The following is a 21,028-nucleotide window of genomic DNA, read 5'->3' on the forward strand; positions in this document are numbered from 1 at the left end:
TTAATGATACAGATTTTCAACCACCTAATTTAGACCAAGTATGTGAAGAAGGGTAAGGTGAAACCTCAGGTTTACTACTGAGCAGGTGGTAAGATACAGCAGTTGGATCTGGAAGACCACTCTGTCATGTCCCTGGGTAAGCAATTTAATCTCTGTGCCTATGTCCTTCTCTGTGAGAATAACAGTACCTACCTCATAGAGTTCCTGCTACGAATGAGTGTGAATGAATCCTTAAAAAGAGTAGATTCTGGTTCTAATACTTGTGGTGAAGATAGGACGGTCAGGGCATTTTCAGCAATTGGTGAGAGCAGGGGAAAAAAGTAATATTCAGGAAGCTAACACACACGGACATATTTTGTCATATGGGATACATTCATTAGCGCCACACCACAGATTGAGAGATCTTGGACGTCCACCCAACAGACTAGCCGAGCCCAAAACTTAAGTGGGCATTTCATTGACTATACAAATCCCACCAGGTAATGAGCACAGTTCCCCAGCCGTACACAGAGGACAGCCACACCGTTGGGTGTTGGGCGCTTTGCCACAACTTTTTCAGTGCTTAAAGGTTTTTAATTCTCAAAAAGGAATCTTGGAGGTGATCTAGTCCAATCCCTTTACTTAACGGCTGAAGCTTCTTAGTCAACACCGGTTGGCGGTAAAGCCAAGGCGAAAGTCCAGGTTTCCTGACCACATTCTGCTCAGCACTACAACTGTCCTGCCTCGCTACTCAGTTCTGGTTATGGCTTCCACCACTGCAAGCCTACATATATGGATAGGAAAATAGATACATGTATGTACACACATTGCCAGTTGGAATTACAACCGAGCCCAGTGATGCTCGGGCAGGAGTGTAGGCCCTTTCAAGAGGGCATGCTTCCATTTCTTTGACAGGGAGCTTCGTGGTTTTATTAACACATGACTGAAACCTTGCTGTCACAGACTTAGGCATCACAGTCCCCTTGACAGGATCTGTATGCAGAAACTCTCATAAACCAAGATTTCACTTGAATTGTCAAAGCTGTGCCCTTTTACACTAGGGGACACACACACAGAGCCTCATCACACAGCATTCACTCTGCACAGACACACACTCTAGTGTAAATCCTTAGTACTGTCCTTGAACATCTCCCCAGATAGCTTCTTCCCATGCTCGCTCACATCAGTAGCTCCACTGCCTCTGATCCTTTTACACGAATTTATTTCTATACAAGGTTCTAAAAACACCCCTTGGTTTGTACATAAGGTTTTTTTTCTTCATTTTAAATTGCTTTATAACAACTGATTTCCTGATTTTTTTTCATTTTGTCTTTTCTCTGAAATCTGCCATGATTTAAAAACAAACAAAAAGGGCAAAAGGAAATAAAAATGCCGTTGGCCAGAAGACAGGGTGGAGAAAAACAAAAAAGACAAAAATAAACAAAACATCAAATATGAAAATTCTGAGAGATAATGCATTTATAAACACAGAAATGGTTACAACAAAGATGGCCGTGATGAGTGGGTATATATATATATATTTATATATATATTTATATATAAATCCGTGTCCGGCAATTGACCGTGGCACCTAGGGAGCTAAGTCCAGTCCTTGTGTTTGCCCTGAACTCTCCCTTCTCTGCAACACCCTTTGTTTTGGGCTTTCATAAAGAACACAAAGCTCCCACAGCTCCTCTGGCTTTGGGACTGGGAGACCGAGTATAGGGCCTTGGCTGGCAGAGAAGGGGAGAGGCCCCAAGGAAAACCATAACCCACACTTCTAAGCCACCCTTGACCATTTTGGGGATCTCTGGCCCCTTGGGGACCACATCTCAGCCCTTGCCCCTTTACAAATAAAGGGGGTCTGACCCCCACTGAGATCTCCCTCTTCCAGCATTAGGTAGGAAGTGAAGTGAGACCACGAGGGGAAGACGGCTCCCGCTCATCGGGGCGTGTGAGAAACCTCCGTTCTTTTGCAGGCAAGAATAGAACAGGAGGCTGGTTGCATTTAGGGCTCCCTTCTCTCAGAGATCTGGGAGGACCAGCCTCTAGTCTTCCACCAGCCCCAACTTTTGAGGATTATGAGGGTAACGAGAGGGTAAGTGCCCACACTGGAAACGTTTCTATGAGGTCATAGCAAATCCCTCCCTTGAGCACCAACCCCCAATTTTGAAAAGCTATGCTTGGAAGGGGAGGCTGCTGGATTACACTACCAGCTCCTTATTCCTTTGCCAATCAGGAGGGCTGATATTCCTTTTGAAGAGGAGTTGAGAATAAGCATGGTATCCTGTGTAGGAAGGCCGTGCCTGAGGCCCAAGGAGATGGAGGCAAGGCCTGTCAAGGAAGAAGACTTTTCCCACCAAGAGAAGTTGGAGAAAGAAGGAACCAGAACTTCTTTCCCCTCTTCCCAGTGGGTGGCAGCACAGGTCTCTACGAGCTGGCCAGGTGCTCCACCTGGATGGTGCTGGTGGTGACAGTGAGGCAGATGTCCTTATGATGCTCCGCCGTCTTATAGGGGGTCAGGTCAAAGGAACACTGGGGTGGAGGGTTGGGGTTGCTGTCCCCACCACCCCCACCCTGGGGGGCTGCCCCAGGGGACTGGAAGTGTGGTGGCTGTGGCTGCTGTTGCTGCTGCTGCTGCTGCGATGCCTGGGAGGCCTGGGCTTGAGCCTGGGCTTGGGCTTGAGCCTGGGCCTGGGCCTGGGCCTGGGCCTGAGCCTGAGCCTGAGCCTGGGCCTGGGCCTGGGCCTGGGCCACCGCCGCTGCCGCCGCTGCTGCCTGCACTTGTTGCTGGAGATCAGGAGGGTTGTGTTTGCGCATATGTTTCATAAGGTACGTTTCCTGAAGGAGATGTGAAAAAGAGTTGAGGGATTAAAGAGAAGAAAAGAGGTTACTTATAACTGGCATCCTGGGCTCTTACTTTACTTCACATAGAGCCATTCTTATACGGGGACATTCTGGAGCCACGGGCAAATTCTCTCCAGAAGCCTCTTTCAGTGTTCAATACTGGGCAGAAAGGAGAGGGAGACCTTTGGAGTCACAGGGGGCATTCAGTTGGCACAGGGAAAGCGTCATTTTCTCAAAGATCTTTGAATGGAACAACTTTACCACCTTTTCCTGGAGCCATCTAAAAAATCTTTCTCCCAAAACTGCAAGTTGCAAGTTGCATTATTTTGCCTTGTATTTAAGTAAAATTAAGAATCACCGCTTAGCCAAAAAAAAAACAACGAAACAAAACAAAACAAAGAATCATTGCTTAGCAATCTTTCTCTATAGGCTCAAGAGCTCAGGCATCCCCCTCAATTCCCGAGCTACATGTCTGTGTCATTTCTGTTCTCTTTATCGATTCCAGTTAATTGGGAGCTAGGGAGCAAGCATATTCAAGGCAACAGCTCTTTATCCAGAGAGGTGGGGTGAAGTGGACCATGGTCTCACAGGCCCAGAGGGAAGTAAAGGGAAGGCACTGCGCACTCACCGACGTGTATGCCCGACTACAGATAGTGCAGGTATACACCTTGGCATGCTTCACCGTATGCGTAGATAGGTGCACCTCTAGTGAGGCTGCGTCCGTGTACGCCCGGTGACAGTTGTGGCACTTGAAGGGTTTATCTTTGTTGTGCTGCCGCCTGTGGGACTGGGAAAATGGGGAAAGAATCAGGATGAGGACCTTGGGCTCTTCCTTCCTGCCTCTGTGACCTTAATGGAAAAGCCCTGAGCTGGGTGTCAGCCTTCCAGATTCTCTTTCCATTGGAAGGCAATGCAAATTGCCTTTTTTTTTTTAATGTTTCTTTTTCAGGGAAAAGAGTGAACAGGGGACATGCAGACAGAGCAGAACAGAGGATCCGAAACGGGCTCTGTGGTGACAGCAGAGAGCCCAATGCAGGGCTCGAATTCAGAAACCGTGTGATCATGAGCCAAAGTCAGATGCTAAACCGACTGAGCCACCCAGGCGCCCTGGGAAGCTGCTCAGTAAAACTTGAGGAGTTACAGGCAAAGGGAAGAGGTGTATGTATCTCCTGCAGCACATTCCAGGATCCTGGAAAATGAGAAGGATGGCTATACTGGCTCCACCGGCCTGGTGGTTCCCAAAGCGAAGTGGAGGGGACACTAGGGAATACCAAGACTTTTCCACAGGGCCCCCAAAGTCAAAACTGCTTTCAAAATGATAATAAGACTACGTTGGCCTTTTCATGCTCATTCTCTCATGACTGTACAGAGATCACACAATGCGTGATGTCACAAAGACTGAATGCAGCAGGAAGGTAGCCATCTTCTGGTAAGCTAGACACTAAAAAACATGCAAAGTGTAAAACGATGCCATTCTTTCCATTTTGGGGGGAGTGGGCATATGTTTGGAAATAGGTTAATGTTAGTATGCAATGGGTTTGTTATTTTTAAATTAGTCACTAAATATGCTTTCAAATTTTTCAGTTTTATATTCTCTGTACTCACATCAACAAAAACTCTTTGGGTTTCCCAATAATTATTAAGGGTGTAAACAGGTCCTGAAAAAGTTCAGGAACCACTGTACTAGTCAAACGGCACTTTGAGCCCAGCGTCAGACACAAGGCCTCATGTGGAAGGTGGAACATTTACCTGCAGATTGGAGAGCTGCGTGAAGGCTTTCTCACAGCCCGGGTGTGCACATTTGTATGGTCTGTCACCGGTGTGGATTCTGCACAGGATGAGAAAAGAAGAAAGGGAAAGGAGGTCAGCAAGGCCACTCAGGGATCAGTTCCTTCACAAACCTCCTCAAGGTCACGCCTGCCCTCCTACAGGAGTTCAAGCTGGGTTTCCAGGAGGTCCCAGCCTCAGCTCCTCTCTGACACGGATCACGCCATAGTGCCTGATCTCTGCTCACTGCCTCCATCACTCAGTTCAAGCTGGGCTCCTCTGCCGGGGGAGGAGGAACCGGCAGCGTGGCAGCCAAGAGACAGACAGTCCCTAATTTGGCATACAAGTCAGCGACTACAGTAGCTGTCCCTGATGAATGTTCAAAAACATATGGTGAACACACTGAAAAGAAACACAAAACACTTCTTCCTTGGCCCCCACAATACAACCAGAAGCTATGCCCTCAGCCTTGAGCACCACTCCCAGAAAAAGTTCTGGTGTCAAAGAACAGCAGAGTTATGCTAATTATGGAGAGCAGCAGTGATATTAATACTCATGGAAACTCCTTGGGGCTTTTCCGAGTCCAGCCCCCTAACGGCAGGAGATGCCTACTTTAGTACCAATTTGACCTCTTTCCCAAACGCTACAGGGCCCTCCACTGAGATGAGCCAAGGACTTGAGGGTCCGTAGACACCTGCTACTTATCGGGGACTTCAGAACTATCTTTGTGACCAGCCGCTTTTCTGGACCTCCAGTATAAAATCTTGGAAACATCACAGGACGAGTCTGTCTCCTTGTGACGAAAGCCCGACTTCTCCTCTTTGCAAAACAAGGTATCTGACCACTTTGAGAGGGATCACCACATCCGGAAACAGCCAGGTGAGAAGGCCTCTGGCCAGTAAGAGTTTGGATTGCAGTTCAACTTGAGATACTGATGAAGGATGTCATCAACTCTTCCAGGTGGCAGGTTCACTCCCTCCTAGTCACTCCACATTCATGGGACAAACAGTGGGCATCCTTATGAAGCAGGAGCTTTTTCATTTCATTTGCTGGTTCTCTGTGATCATTTCAGACATGTTTCGTTCTGTTCTCTATTCCTGGCATCCCTCAGAGCCTTGCTTATTGCCGTAGGTGTCACCAGGCTGAGACCCAGCGAAAAAAGTCTGATTACATTTCCTGTTCATACATGGTGCCCTAAGGGCTAGAGGTATGGTCTTCTCCAACCAAATGCCCTTGCTTCGGCATCCAGGAGAAAATCTTGCAACATGTGCGTATTGGTGTTTTCGGGGAGAGAAATGAAGGCAGAAGTTGTCTCTGCTCCAGCTGAGTCTCTTCCTCCCATGTCACACAGTCATTGCATCTCCCCAGTGCAGCTTGTGCCCCAGAAAGGTTCTCTCGAGCATCCACTCCAGGGTTGTTGTTTCTTCTTCTCCCAGGCGCCAGTCGTATGCTCCTCCGGCCAGGTCTCTCCCCCGCCCCCCGCATGCGGGTTGTTGTGTGTGTCCGGGGCGGGGGTGGGGAGGGCATGCCAGCGGGGCGGGGGCAGTAGCCCGCCACTCTCCCTTACCGTGTGTGCTGCTGGAGGTGGGAGAGCTGGCGGAAGGCCTTCTGGCAGTAGGAACAGTTGTAGGGCTTGGCCCCCGAGTGGATTCGGAGGTGCTGGGCCAGGTAGGAGGTGTTGGCGAAGGTCTTGGAGCAGTGCGGGCACTTGTGGGGCTTGATGGTCTCCGTGTGCATCTTGGAGTGGATCCTGCCGGAGAGGAGAGGAGAGGAGGGAAGGGGGGAGGAGGAAGCAGTTCGACACCACGGGCTCAGCTCTCTGCTGGGTGAAATGATGTTGCTTGACGGATGAGAGCACCCCCTCCTCCCTCCTCCCAAACATACTCCGGCCTGGAGAGGCTAATGGCGAGGACACCCAGATCTAGGTCGCTGCTGATCTTACGTCGGTGGCTAGAATGGCAGTGAGGTGATGCAGAGCCGCGGCCCCTGGCTCCTGGTAACCTTAACGGTCTCAGTCTTGTCAGCCCTCTGCTTTGTTCTAAGCTTACACACTCACCACATATACCCTGATTCCAAACAGTACTTTCAACAAAGACCAAATACCGCCTGTTCCCCATGGACCTGAAGTTGAATGCACACCTTGGCTCTGAACTGAAGCATACAGTATAAGCAGGGCCTGCTCTGCAGAAGATTTCCAAACACAGACAAAGAGAGAAACCACAAAAACCGTTCCAGACTTTGGGATTGGAGACCACAATTTCCCAGGCCCCTGCAAACTGCTAAAATACACAGTTTATTTTTCACAGACAGTAATGAGAGCGAACTGAGGCTCCCAAAGGGCAAAGTCACAAGGGAAAAAAGAAACCACGAGGACAGAAGAGAAGGCTCAGGCAACGTGGCCTTAGGGTAAGGGGTCCGCAGCCGGGTGACGGGATAAAACCAAGAGCAGTCTTACCGGGTGTGCTGCTGGAGGTGGGAGAGCTGGCGGAAGGATTTCTCACAGAAGTTACAACTGTAGGGCTTGGCCCCTGAGTGGATACGGATGTGCTGGGCCAGGTAGGAGCTGTTGGCGAAGGTCTTGGAGCAGTGCGGGCACTTGTGGGGCTTGGTCTCGGTGTGTGACTTGGAGTGGATCTGCATCTCCGACTTTGAGTAGAATGTCAGTGAGCACATCCGGCACCTGGGCCAAGCGAGGGCAGCGGTTAGAACCTTCCCACTGACAGAGCACTGCTGAACCCTCCCTCCACTTCCACAGAAGCCAGCCTATCTGATCTCTCTTACTACAACTATGTTGTAAGGCCCCTGAGGGGAGGATCTGTTCTACTCCTCTTTATAGACTAAACTAATACAGACCCACACAATACAAATATTCAGTACATGTCTGCTGAGTGACTGGACTCCCTAAGTGTGTACGGAAACAAGAATTCAACCAGAAAAGGCAGGAAAATCTTATTATCGGCTCTAGGCTGATGCGGATTTCATCGGGCCAGCAATATCAGCTAACTTCTGTTTTCCTTCTGCCTGTAACTTTATTTCAGACTTTAAAAGAGAGCTCCTTCCCCCAACTTCCCATGCATAAAGTACATCTCTCAGGTATCTCTCAAGTTCCTGAGACGATAATGAGGACAAACTGACTACATTCCCCAGAAGGGCTTCTCTCCTGTCTCCTCAGATAATTGTCTTCTCTCAGATTCTCTCCTACTTCCTTTTTGCCAGTGATTCCTAGAGGGATAGGGGTGGAAAAGGATCAGGATTACGTGGAAGGGGCTTTTCCAAATCATATACATCTGGCCTCCACTGTGCATCTGATGTTCCACCGACCACCACCATCCCTGAGCCCCTTGGCGATAAAGTGAGGGAACCGCTTTTACAAAGAGCTGAGGTTGCTGTTGGGAGTGGGCTGTAGCCCTCAAACACTGAGGAGGAAAAGATTTGTGAAACTCTGAGCTTCCATGACAAACCTTTCCTCTTCCCTAGCACATGGAGCCCAAGTCAGCACTCGGGGATAACATCAACAGCAGCTGGTACACTTTCCCCCATCACCTGGTTGGTAATCCTTCCTGTTCTGACATTGCCCAACAGCATCAAGTAAGGAGGCCTCTGAGCAGGATAAGCCACAACTATTCAGCCTTTATCGAGGAAGTGCTATCTGTGTGTGAGCTGGAATGCTCTCATTCCTAAACAACCCCGCAGTGCACAGTGTGAGCTGGCAGAAAGGGCAGCACCTGGAAGTCAGGCAACTGGGGAAAAAGTCCCTCTGCTTTGGTTCCTCCTCAACTTCTCCCTATAATCAGGGCTGGGGATGGTGCAGAGTGATGGTTTTGGCTTTTTTCGGATCCCAGGAGAAATCTTTAGAAAATAACTGAGATCACGACTAAAAAGAACTCTGCATTCCTCAGAGGAAAAAAAAATATCACGGTACTTGGAGGTGTGGCTCCTGTATTAATGTTTCTACTAAAATTCCAATCGTTAAGGTCAATTTCTATTTCCCTGGTCACTTGGTAACTATGAAGGAAATCCAATCCCAGTTTACCAATCCTTGGCTGTTGTTTGGCTTGCCCAGCCATTATATGGGTGGTGGGGAGGTTCTGTTTATAGTTAGTATGGCCCAAAGGACACAGCCAATGTTAGTCTGGACACCTGGGCTCTACTCAGTGTTCAATTACAGGCTTGCTCGTCAATCTAGACCTCAATTTTCTGGTCTGTAAAATGGAGAGATAAATATCTGCCTCCAGGGCCAGCAAATATTCAGAACAAAGGTAAGCCAAGTGTTCTCTAATAATTCAATTGCACTAATGTTAACATACCAGTGCTGACGGATGAGCTCATGCTACTATACATTTCACTGAAGTCAGAAACTGGACACATTGTCACTTGAGGGGAACAGTACTGAAGATACAAAATAATTTCCCTTGGTTGCTAAAATTCCTCAGACAAGTGGAACAACATGTACCGTTTTAACTCAAACACAAGCTCATAGTTTGTGTGTGAGTGTGGAACACACAACTGCACCCTTAGTATGAAATTAACTATAAAAGAGAAAATAACCCTCTTCATCAAAGTTCAACTAGAGAAGAATCCGCAAAACTTAAAGTCATAGACAACGGACTGGCAACAAAATAAGCCCTCTCGAAAGGTAGAAGGTACAGCAACGATCAGAGTAATGAAAATCATAGTTGCCATTTGTTGTTGTGCCTGATACTGCGAGGGCACCACACCAGTTAGGCACTTTAAACACACTGTCTCCACTCCTCACAACAGCCTAGCGAGCATTATCCCTGTTTTACAGAAAGGAACACGAAGGCTCAGAAAGGTTAAGTAATTTGCCAAAGGGCAAACAGCTATTCACTACAAAGCTATGATTCTAACCTAATTTTAAAGATTCCTCACACTAGAGGTATTCAAGGAGAGGCAGACTGTCATCTGCCAGGAATGTGTAGAAGACTCAACTACAGGGAAGGAACTGGATTAGGTGACCATTAAAGTATTTCCAACTCTGAAATGCTATGAAGCCAGATAAAAGAGTCCAAGTCTTTTAATGCAAGGTGTTGGGTAGCTGGAAAGAAATCTGACTTAGGAGTATTGTGGCAGTGGGCAGTTAGCAGGAGGCAGAAAAGCTACTACTCCTTATAGCTAGGTGCACAACTCCAGGGGGCACCATTCACATCCAACATACTAATGGGGCCCTTCTGGAAGCACACAGTGCAATGACCTTGTTCACAATAACAACTGAATTGCCATCCCATTTTTTCCCTAAGAGACTCAAAAATAATTTCAAATACTCTTGATTTTCCCTCAAAAACACATGATAGATGGGGGCCATGACTGATCTTCCCATTTTACAGATGGGAACAAAGAACTAGAAATAAGTTGACTTGCCCAGACTAATAGAACCCTAGTCCAACAATACTCAGTCAAATGTCACTGACCACAGGAATGAATGTGGTTGACTCAAACATGCATGGAAATAGGGATTTTTTGTGATTAAAAAGACTGCTTTGAAAATTCAGAGTTCTGAGTTTCTGAAGAAATTCCATTCACCCACAATATAATTAGGCGCCCTTAAATTTCAGTTTTCTTTAGTCACCTGGGTGTGGGGCCTCTCAAGACTTCCCAATACACTGAGAGTGTAGAAAATGCTACCAGGACTTCCTTCCAATTGCATATTCACATTTCTTCCCATAGACACACTTTGGGAAGTCCAGAAATAGCTTTAATGTGGGTCCAAAAAATAAGCAAGCAAAAAAACAAAAACAAAAAACAAAAACCACAAAACAACAACAACAAAAAAAACCCTTGACAGAATCAGAGGACCCTGATCCATGTGCAAAGCAGCATAGGATGTCAGGGACCCAGCCCATCAGTCTTACAACGACACACTTTATATAGGTGTATCTCCATGTCACAATGACCTCACTTTAAGCAAATACATAAAAATCCGGATTTATATAAAATAAAAGGGACTTTCATTTTATGAAATGATATATAGAAGATGCTTTTAAATGAATCAAACTTGTCAGGTACCTTTATAAAATGATATGATGTAAACATTTTCCAGGAACACTTTTATTGTATAAGGTGGGATACACCTGTAATAATAAAGCTGCAATGAACTTTCAGATTATGGGCTGGGATTCTGCAATGCTCAATACTTTCTACATAGCAACTCCCCTCCTCTTCACTTACAAAGAAGAACTTAAACACTCTGCAGTTGTGGCTACTCTCCACAGTAGACGTATACAGCAGAAATAAAAATAAATGCTAAATGACAACTATTTCTTATCTCTTTCTTCTGAAGTTCCCAACATTTCAAATCTTATCTGATATATACTCCCAACAAATGGGAGGCATAAACAGAATTCTCCCCATTTTACAGATGAGGAAACTGAGGCCCAGAGAGGGGGAAAGGACTTGCCCAGGGTCACACAGCAAGTTCGTGGTGGAGCCGGGAACTGAATCCATGAGCCCAAGGCTCTGTCCATTTCCTGTGCCGCAGTTCCCTTCGCTCCTAAAATGGGAACAACATTGCCCATCTCGGTACACTAAGGACAGACCCAGTCTCCCAGCCATGCACATCTGCCCCTGTCTGCACCAAAGCTGTGACAGTGGTTATCCCACTCTGTACACCGGGACCAAATTTCCCAAACCCACTAGGGCCCTTGATAGTTCTCAAGGGGGATTAAACGACTTGCAACTTTCAAAGGGCGGGGAGTCTACCTCTGTAATTATTTTCGTATAGCACCACATGCAAACAGAACACTTTTTTGGCAATGGACAACTTAAGGGAAGTCCAGAATCAAAATGACTTTCATGAATTAGAAAGTGAGCAAACAGGCACTTTATAAGCATATATTCCAAGGGCCAAAGGGTGATATCTTATTCCTCCCACCTTTTTATAGAGACCCCTCCCATCATCCCCACCATGCAGGGTCAGTGCTTAAATGTGGCCCAAGAACAAGTGGATGGCACACAGGTTAAGGTCAGGGGCTTTTCAGAAAAGTTTCTTAGAAAAATAGGAATGGAAAATGCAGAAAGCAAAAAGGAGCTGGAGACAGAGTCTGAAAGCCAGCCTAACACCTTACCATAAGAAGGAAACTCCATTATGTCATTCAAAAATTAGTCACTGCTAACTACCCCAAAAGGGAAGGAGTAAAATGGGTCTGCATCCTGGGGAAGAGTCACTCGAGAAGTGCTAAGAGCCCTACTTTCCTCCCCCACAAGAGAGCACCTGACATGCAAGTGGACCTGAGGTGGAAAGCTGTCGGCGTAGAGCCTGATCCGGGGCAAGACACAAAGGGGTAGGTGAACTGAGACCGTGATCCTTGCCCCTCACTGCCCCGGCTCTGACTCTTACCTATAGGTCTTGCCGTCTTTCTGATGGTCATCGTCATCCTCAGGGGAGAGGACATAAGGGTCATTCATCTCAGGCAGCCCTGATTCCAGCATCCGCTTCTTCTTCCGGCCCCGAGGGGGCTTAGGAGCCACACTGCCACCTCCACCACCACCTCCGCCTCCTTCCTCTGTTAGGGTTGATGCTACCTTCTTGGAGAGGTCAGGGACCACCTGCAGGGCTTGTGAGCCAGGGGGAAGAGCTGAGACAATCATGGGAGCCGAAATGGGGAAGGTCTGAGCTGATGAGGCTGTGGTCACAAGGGAGCCTGAGGGGGACGTGATTACCAAACCGGGACCTAGGATTGGGAGAAAAAGGAGATGGTGTCATGTTGTCCAGTCCTGATCCTAATCCTATTTAATTTCCCCCCAGATCATTGTCTAATCAACCCCTCACCACCGCCCCCCCAGCCCAGAGTATATAGGAAACCCCAAACCCTGTAGAAAAATAATGGTCTCCTAACCCCTGTCCCCACCCCACCCCCAGTAACAGTGAGATTTACCCCTTGATTGACTCCCTTCTCTTCTCCACCTCTGAGAACAGGAGACTCCTTGATTCAGAGAAGGAAAGAATGTCACCTCCTCAAAGGCAGGGACCGCATCTTCTACTTCTTTGTATCCCCCACAATGCCTAGCACATTGCTAGGCACACAGTAGGCACTTAATAAAAATGTGATTGAGTAATCAAACACATATCCCACTCCCCATGTCCTTGGAGCCCTCCAGCCTGGGGTACTGATCATGGAAGATCAACACCTCAGATTGGAGAAGAGCAGAGTGGCTCACCAGCAGTCATCAGTCCTGTAGACGGCACAGGGACCACGGTGATGTTCTGGGTAACGGACGCCTGGCTATGTGGGGTCAGCTGGTCTGACTTGGACTCTGTGTCCATACTGATGCCTGAGGGCAGGGACACGGAGGCAGGCACTGTCAGCAAGGTGGGGTAGTGGGGTGGAGCCAGCCCACAGCCCTTCTCCGGCAGCAGCTGATCCTTCATCTTGTTGATGAACATCGTGTTCTCAATCTAAAAGAAAAGGAAAGGGGAGGCGAGCGGCCTCTTCAGAAAGAACCTGATTTTGTCTGTTCCCCGAGCACTTTACGATGTCCGTCCTCCAAGGAGTAAATAGTTCATATCTTTGTGCTTCCAGAGAAGCCAAAACAGAAACGCTAGAGTTCTTGGTGGTGGGGGACCTGGTGAAGCAGCACGTGATTTATCTTGCTTCAGTCTCCACAGTACTAGAACTCACAACTCAAAAGTTGAAAAAAGTACATGATAGGGAAGGAGGAGAAAAACACCACCACCACCTACCTGCCCTGAGACTGTGGGGATAGAAGGCCAGAAGTACGGGTTAGAATTGAAGTGAGATTCTTCCATTCTACCTGAAGAAAGAAAGAGAGATCACATCATAGTGAGGAATAAATCTGAAGTAACCTGGCAACCGAGAAGGAGACAATGAGGAGTTCCTGACCTCCTCTTCAGGACCTGACCACATGGCTGAGAATCTGCGGTGAAGATCTCTGGATCTACCGTATTAGTTCCAGAGAGCCACTCAGCATGAAATCCAACAGAGCCTATCCTTCTCAAGATGCTGGTGGAAGAACTTAAACACATCTCGCTTAACCACAGAATGTCTCCCATTAGAAAGAGACTCACTAGGGGCGCCTGGGTGGCTTGGTTGGTTAAGCGTCCGACTTCGGCTCAGGTCATGATCGCACGGTCCGTGAGTTCGAGCCCCGCATCGGGCTCTGGGCTGACAGCTCAGAGCCTGGAGCCTGTTCCAAATTCTGTGTCTCCCTCTCTCTCTGCCCCTCCCCTGTTCATGCTCTGTCTCTCTCTGTCTCAAAAATAAATAAACATTAAAAAAAATTAAAAAAAAAAAAAAAGAAAGAGACTCAGTATTACTTTTCTTTGGTGACAAAAAGAGGAGCTGAAGGCATGAGCAGGGAAGGGATGTACCCAAGGTCACACAAAGCAAATCACTGACTGGTTAAAAAACAGTCGGGGTACCTATCCCCGCTCTTTTCCTTTATCCTTCAAACATAGCTTCCTTGGGAAAGAGTTTCAACTGACATACCTGTCGTTCTACACAGCTAGGCTGGAACACAAAATGCGCAGGGGAATTAAAGAGCAAAATTGGCAGGAAATCACAACCAAGATATTTTCTGAGTACCAGATGCTACCTGGGGACCATGCCCCACTGATCCCACCAAGGTCCAAGAACACCCACGGTGCCACACTGGGTACCACACATGCGAAGCCAAGCAGTGAGAACCTGGAACTACCAGTTTAAAAGAGGGTTCCAGTGCCGGGAGTAGCAGCGCCCCACATCTCTACCTACAGGGATTCAGAATAGGGACAACAGTGCACCAAAACACATACACAGTACTAGACTCCTGCTCTGTATATCTCACACATGATGCCTCGAAGCGTTCAAATTCTTCTCTGTATGTGGATGATAATTAAGCTCAAACTTTGGGAGTGAGGAATAAGCAAGAAAAGTAATCCTCAGAATCATGATGGGTACAGAACCTAGGCACCCCACTGCTCATTTTCCCACTCTGATCACTTCTCCTAGCAAGACCGTATGTTAACTGCAGTTATTCAAGAGCAGCTTCCCCAAATTCTGGATCCAGCCCAGCAGAAGGCAGGTGAAGAGGGAGTAAGAGACTGGTGGAATGGGGAAATGACGAACAGCAAGAAGTAAACATTATCATCATGCTGCTTTTCGAACCAGAAGCAACCAAGATTCAGGTGGGAAAGAAGGACCTGTGGCTTACAGCCATGGGGGGGCCCTGCTGAGGATGTTCTGGAGGCAGATAGATACCAGAGCTACTAAGTGCTAGAGGGTACACTGGACACAGAAACAGGTTAGAAGTAGATTAAGGAAACTAAGAAAGATCTGTAACAAAGGAGGAGAAACAGAACGGACATCACTCTAGATGTAACCCCATTCCTCATCCTTCTCCAGAAATCTCATCACACGTTTTGCTCTATTAAACAGCACTCTCAATGTTCATAAAACCTATAAAGGGAAGCACTACTGAATTTCAACCTACTCTTTCCTAAAAAGTAGCAGAGGAGAGGAATGCATCAAATCTGACTACAACTTCACACAAACAAGGCTCATTATTAACTGATTTGAGGATCAACCCCAGACAAATCCTGCTCCCCAACTCATAAAACACATCAGAACAGTCTCCAAAACAGGTGCTAACCTTTTCCTTCCAGCATTAACTTTAGCATTAACTTCCAGCATTAACCCAGGTCCTTCTTAGGCAACAGAAATCAAGAAATGATAGGGGCGCCTGAGTGGCTTAGTTGGTTAAGCATCAAACTTTGGCTCAGGTCATGGACTTGCAGTTTGTGAGTTCGAGCCCCTCATTGGGCTCTCTGCTGTCAGCACAGAGCCCACTTCAGATCCTGTCTCCCTCTCTCTCTGCCCCTCCCCTGTGTGCACACGTGCGCTGTCTCTCAAAAATAAATAAATAAACATTGAAAGAGAAATGACCAAATCACGGTTTCAGGGGATCCAATCTTGCCAAGCTTTTTGGGAAGCAGAGATCACATCTTGGACCTACCCATTGTCTCGAACATAGGACTCATCACCCAGTAAGCAATTCTGTATTTAGTAAACTGAAGGACACTGGACTCTGTACACACAGATTTTGAAAACAATGCTAGGGGCTCAAACCATAACCCACAACCCCCATCTGTCTAACCTTCGAGCTGAGAGAAATGATACAGAAAAGTCATGACATACGGTGGAAATGAAGTAGAGAATTAGGCTAGAGAATAAAGAAAGGAGGATCTAATTGTAATTTCCCCCTAAAAAGTCAAGGAAGTAAACACATTACGGATGTGAAAATTTAGGAGGCAGGAACTGAAAGCCTGAAAATAATATCTTCAGATAGAATTCCTGTGTACAACGCCCCTCCTCACCAAAAAAGATTACATCCACTCATATTGTCCTACAAGTGGCTCAGGAGAAAGTTTCTGAGGGAAATAGACCCTGCAGGTTCTTACAAAGGGGACATACAAAGTGATGTGGAGGACAGGACAAGGTCAATATCACCATCAACATTTATTAAGTGCTTATTGTGTTCAGGGCACTGTTCTAAGCACTTCACAACTATCGTATCATTTAATTACCACAGCAATTCTATGAAGTAGGTACTGTAATCCTCATTTTTCAAATGAAGAAACTGAAGTCACAGAGTCAAACAGTAAATATCAGAGAAGAGCTCTGAATGCAGATACCAAAGAGCCAGTTAAGAATGGGGGTGCTACAAGAGACCAAACCCTACAACTAAAGTACATACTCTCTGATATTATGACTTGATGCATCAATTAAAATTTACAACACGTCCAGGAATGAATTATACATTTTCCATGTAGTTCTCTATAAATGTTTCCAAAAGTGGAATTTTGGTAAGAGCAAAATGTAGCTAAAGACGATAGTTTCTGTTCACAACCTGTAAGACTTCACTTGGCCATTAAGATAACTGATTTTAGAATGATGGAATCGGGAGGAGTCTGGGTGGCTCAGTCGATTAAGCATCCAACTTCGGCTCAGGTCAAGATCTTGTGGTTCATGGATTTGAGCCCTGCGTGGGGCTCTGTGCTGACAGCTCAGAGCCTGGAGCCTGCTGTGGATTCTGTGTCTCCCTCTCTCTCTGCCCCTCCTCTGCTTGCACTCTCTCTTTCTCTCAAAAATAAATAAACATTGAAAAAACAAAACAAAACACCTTAATGATGGAATCAGAGTAAAAAGAACAGACCATCCAGAGGGATAAACTGAATAAAAGATTCCTCTGCTTCCCTGAATACCCAGTCTGTCCCTCTGCTCTGGTTCTTAAGAGAACAAAACCGAAGATCAGAAAACCACAGCTGGTCCTAGGACAAAATGATAAATGTGCCTTGTGGGCTTCTGATAAATATGTCCACCCAAAAGAAGGGTACATGGAAAGTTCTGCTCACCCAACTAGAAGCAATATTTGCCTGCAAAGTGACATCTGAGAAATGCTATACTACTGTTCTAAAAAGGCTGACTTTAGATCTCTGTATTCCTGAAATGATATCAAATGGAGAGCCAAGAAGGAAGGCTCTTGCCAGAATACCATGTAAATGGCGCCCCCTGGAGTTGTGTAACAGGGCAACAGGTGCCAGATCACTCAAATACCTGTTAACTGTCCACTTTACCAATTAACCTCTTAACTTTCTATCTTTCATGGAGGAACTCTCCCCAAACCATCCCAACATCCAAGCAGGTATATACCAACATTCTTAACACTTGAAGAAGCCCAATGATAGTACAGGGAAATCTCATTTCTACATAGAGTGCCACTTTTGATGATTATGCCAACATTTTAATAATAATAAAAAGAACTGGTTTACCCTAAATTGGGAAGGAAGTGAAAGTCTTTTATTATAGACCCAAAAAACCAGGAAAGAATAAGTAGAAAGAATGCTGGCAGATTAAAAATCTGAGTTCTAATTTCAATTTTACTATTGCACTATACCTCAACTATTCTGTTAATATAAGGTTTACTACAATTAAGTTGGATGGTATTTTTTTTTCAGAGGGTCAGAGAACTACATATTTCTTTTCCAATCTCAGACAAAATCTCAAAAGCACCAATGAGGTGCAGAAAAAAAGACGTTAAGTAACACCCATGAAACGTTTAGTAGGACTTGAACTCTTGCACCAGAGCTTTGTCCATCTGTCCACCCTTCCATAGTGCCACCCGCCATCCAGAAATAAAGATGTCCCTGCCTGCAGCATGTGGTTTTTGGTAGACCTGGTTAAGACCACCATCTCTTTCCTGGTACTTACTACATTCTCTACAATTGTTGTTTTTCAAATAAAGCACAGCATTTCCTCAGGAAAGCAATATTCTCTTAACAAACTTTTACAAAATCTTGAAAGACTCGTGCCAACCAAGTGTAGTAGCTGGAGAATGAACCTAGAAACTAAGACTTCTGGAATTTAATTCTAGGTCCCACATCAGTGCTTGACTCTGAATAATTTATCATTCTACTAAGTTTCTATCTGAGTAGAGGATAGAGGAGAATAAACCCCTTAAAACAAATTCCTAAGGTATATGGTGATGGGAGGCAGTTAAAAAAAAGGGGGGGGGGGATAAATAAAATGCTTTAAAGTGTTCCTGAATGGAAGAGAGTTAGAGAAATACTTCCATGTGATGAGCACTACCAGTGACAATCACTGACAATTACATAAAAACCACATAATGACAAAGGTACTACCCAAAAGTATCAGATCTATAGCCTACAGCTTAGTAATCATCAACCAGAAGCACAAACAATAGAGATGCAAAGAACAATCAGCTCAAATTCAACTACAGAAAGAACTTGACTCAGAGATCTCAGACACTGTAGTGAGAAAAACTGTCCCAAAAAGCACAATTGTAGATAGGCTGCAATATTAGCTAACAACTTGAAGAAACACAGACAATGACTTTCCCCCCTACCTCAGTAAGGAAACAAAATCTCTTTCCTCCAGTTCTAAGGACATTCAAGAAGGACCATCCCAATAGAACTTGGGGCGTTCCTACTACCTGTGAACTCTTCCAAGTACAAAATAAACCAGAACAGGTTTATCCCAAACACACCAACAGGACCACTACCACCCCACAGCTGTCAATCTGAGCCAGCAACTTCTATCCTGGGGACTGCTGGACCAATGGTACTCAGTACCCTGTGGGAAGAAGGGCACAGTGGTTCCCCTGGTCCTGCCCATGCCATTATAAATGATGGATCCAGGAAATGTGAGGCCATAAATAAATAAATAAATAAATAAATAAATAAAGTGGGCAGGGGAAAGGGGGCGGGGCGGTTGGACGAGAGGGGATATGCACGTAATATTTAATCATCAACTTGGCTCAGAAAACTATGGGAAATAAATTTTATAAACCAGCCTGCAATCGGTTCTTAGAAGACGCTTCTATGAGCTTGGAACTCAAACTCTTTTGGGTCTCAACATTGTCATTTTCAGAGTACCTAACACACTATCCACATCAAGCTTCGTATTTTGAATTCTTGCAGACCTAGTTCTGGAGTCCACTCCATACAACTTTATCTACTTTACTTCAAACTACCCACAAACCACGTTTTTTGTTTTTGTTTTTTTTCCTGAAAACTTCATCTGACACACCAAATTAAAATAACCCTGGGTCACATATTCTAACCACTCAACAGAGCCACCCGAAGCACTCCACTGCGATATTGAGAATATGAACCCCACGCTAAACTCAACTCTGCTTGTTCCAAATACAGGAAAGCAATTCCGTAAGCTTTACGACAAGGACCACACTGGAGACTGGGGCCCATTTGTCCCCAAAGCAGAATAAATTTCTCCTCTGGACACAATGTAACCCCGCTTAGTGATTTCACTTGAGCATTTCATAATTCATTTCTGAGTACTAGTGGGAATGGATGAGATACAGTGCTAGCTTTTTACCCAAAAACTTCCTGGGTATTGTCAGGAGATACTTTTTCTCTCCCAGCTAACACCAGTATTACAATTGCTATTACTTGAAGAATTCTGTCACAGTGTCCCCAAGAAGCCCATTTAATCATGACCCCTTCTCCCCCCAATCCAGAAAAACCATTAAGCCAAAATTGTCTTACCCTCTCTCTCTCTTCCTCCTGTCGTCTTATTCCTTCTCCTTTCCAGGGCTCCTGAACTTTCTGTGAACAAATTGTCTGGGTTACAGGGGCCAGTAAGGGTGCAGCCACCTGAGAACTGCGAAGAACCTCAGGAATTCTTGGACTGTCAGCAGTTAGTCTGGAAAGCAGGCGGACCCCCAACCAGCAATCCAAAGATGCAATCGTATAATAAGGAGTGTAGTGCCACCCACTATGTGGATACAGGGAAATAAATCCAATTCTCAGGAACTAAGATGAACTCTATCACCAGTGCTTGGGTTCCACTCCTGGGATCAGGCACTGGTTCTTCTTCGTTCCACAGGGCCACAGGTAACCAGGGGTCAGAGAACAGAAGAGGTGAAAGAAGAGAAGGGCCCCTGCCCCTGAGGACTGGCTCAGAAGGCAAAGCTGAAGACTAGGGGGATGCACAAGCCCTTGTGTCAGGCACAGTGCCAGTTCAGGCCCAGCCACTTCCTCTGGCCTCCCCCCCACTTCTGCGAGGACTTCGCCCCTGCCTACCCAAGGCCTTGCGCCAAGAAGTACCTCCCTCAGCCTGCACAGTGGTCTATCTACTGAAGACCCCAGCTGTTCCCAGAAAACCTTCGCTCCCCTGAGACAGCCCCTGGGAGCCTCCTCCTGACGTCGCCCCCCACCCCTTCCTCAAAGACCCTTCTTTGGGACGTCCCTCCTTCCCCTCCAGGGAGCTGAACTCTGCCACCCACCAGACAGACACCCGCCCCCTAAGCCCCCCCATTCCTCCCCATCGCCCGCTCCTCCACAACCACTTCCGGTTCCGGGACGGACACACATACAGTCACACCGTGGACCCCCCCCTTCCACGCCCCCCCAAGGAAAAGGGGAGGGGGGAGGAGCAGAGAGCTTGGCGCGCGCCGGCAGCAGCGGCGCGAGACTCACCCGGCGGCGACGGCTGCGGCGGCGCCAGAGCCTGAGCCAGAGCGCGGGAGGGGCGGCGTTTGCTGGGAAAGGAGGGAGCCGAATGGGGCGGGAGGACCAGCAGGGGGCGAGGGGAGGGGGGAGCGCGAGGCGGTGCGCGCGGGCACGCACTTTCGGCGCGAGACAGACCCACACACTCACACGCACGGAATGCGCGCGAGACACCCGCAGGGCGGGGGCGCGAGGCAGTGGGTGGCCCCCTCCCTCCCTCCCTCCCCTAACACTCACCCGGAAGTGGTGCTGCAGCTCGTGCTCCCGAGAACCCCGATTCCTCCACGCCCCCTCCCTCCCTCCCTCCCCCCACGGGCTCAGAGTAGAGCTGCGGCGGAGAGAAGGCGGGAGCGCCGGAAACGAAAAGGGGGGGAGGGAGGGAAATGGCAATGCAGGGGGGGCGGCAATGGGAAAAGGGGGGGGGAAACGCAAAGG

General features: G+C 47.0%; 1 protein-coding gene across 15 annotated transcripts; it reads right to left on the reverse strand.

Moving 5' to 3' along the window:
* Positions 1-1,440: 1,440 nt before the first annotated feature.
* ZNF384 (zinc finger protein 384) lies at positions 1,441-20,976 on the reverse strand. 15 transcript variants are annotated; one of them, XM_043561836.1, is made up of 13 exons: positions 20,831-20,890; positions 20,564-20,625; positions 19,631-19,690; positions 13,292-13,362; positions 12,769-13,006; positions 12,486-12,533; positions 11,948-12,281; positions 11,009-11,101; positions 7,049-7,273; positions 6,161-6,343; positions 4,576-4,654; positions 3,455-3,613; positions 1,441-2,820 (listed from the first exon to the last, which is right to left on the reverse strand). In XM_043561836.1, exons 4-13 carry the CDS (start codon positions 13,355-13,357, stop codon positions 2,410-2,412), a joined length of 1,836 nt encoding a protein of 611 aa, XP_043417771.1. In that variant the 5' UTR covers positions 13,358-13,362; positions 19,631-19,690; positions 20,564-20,625; positions 20,831-20,890; the 3' UTR covers positions 1,441-2,409. The 15 variants fall into 15 exon arrangements, with proteins under 15 accessions (XP_043417771.1, XP_043417763.1, XP_043417772.1 ...); XM_043561828.1 differs by lacking the exon at positions 20,564-20,625 and having other exon boundaries at positions 20,831-20,968; XM_043561837.1 differs by lacking the exons at positions 20,564-20,625; positions 20,831-20,890 and adding an exon at positions 20,168-20,295.
* Between the last annotated feature and the right edge of the window lie 52 nt (positions 20,977-21,028).

Source organism: Prionailurus bengalensis, chromosome B4 (assembly GCF_016509475.1).
Source record: "Prionailurus bengalensis isolate Pbe53 chromosome B4, Fcat_Pben_1.1_paternal_pri, whole genome shotgun sequence".
NCBI lineage: Eukaryota > Metazoa > Chordata > Mammalia > Carnivora > Felidae > Prionailurus > Prionailurus bengalensis.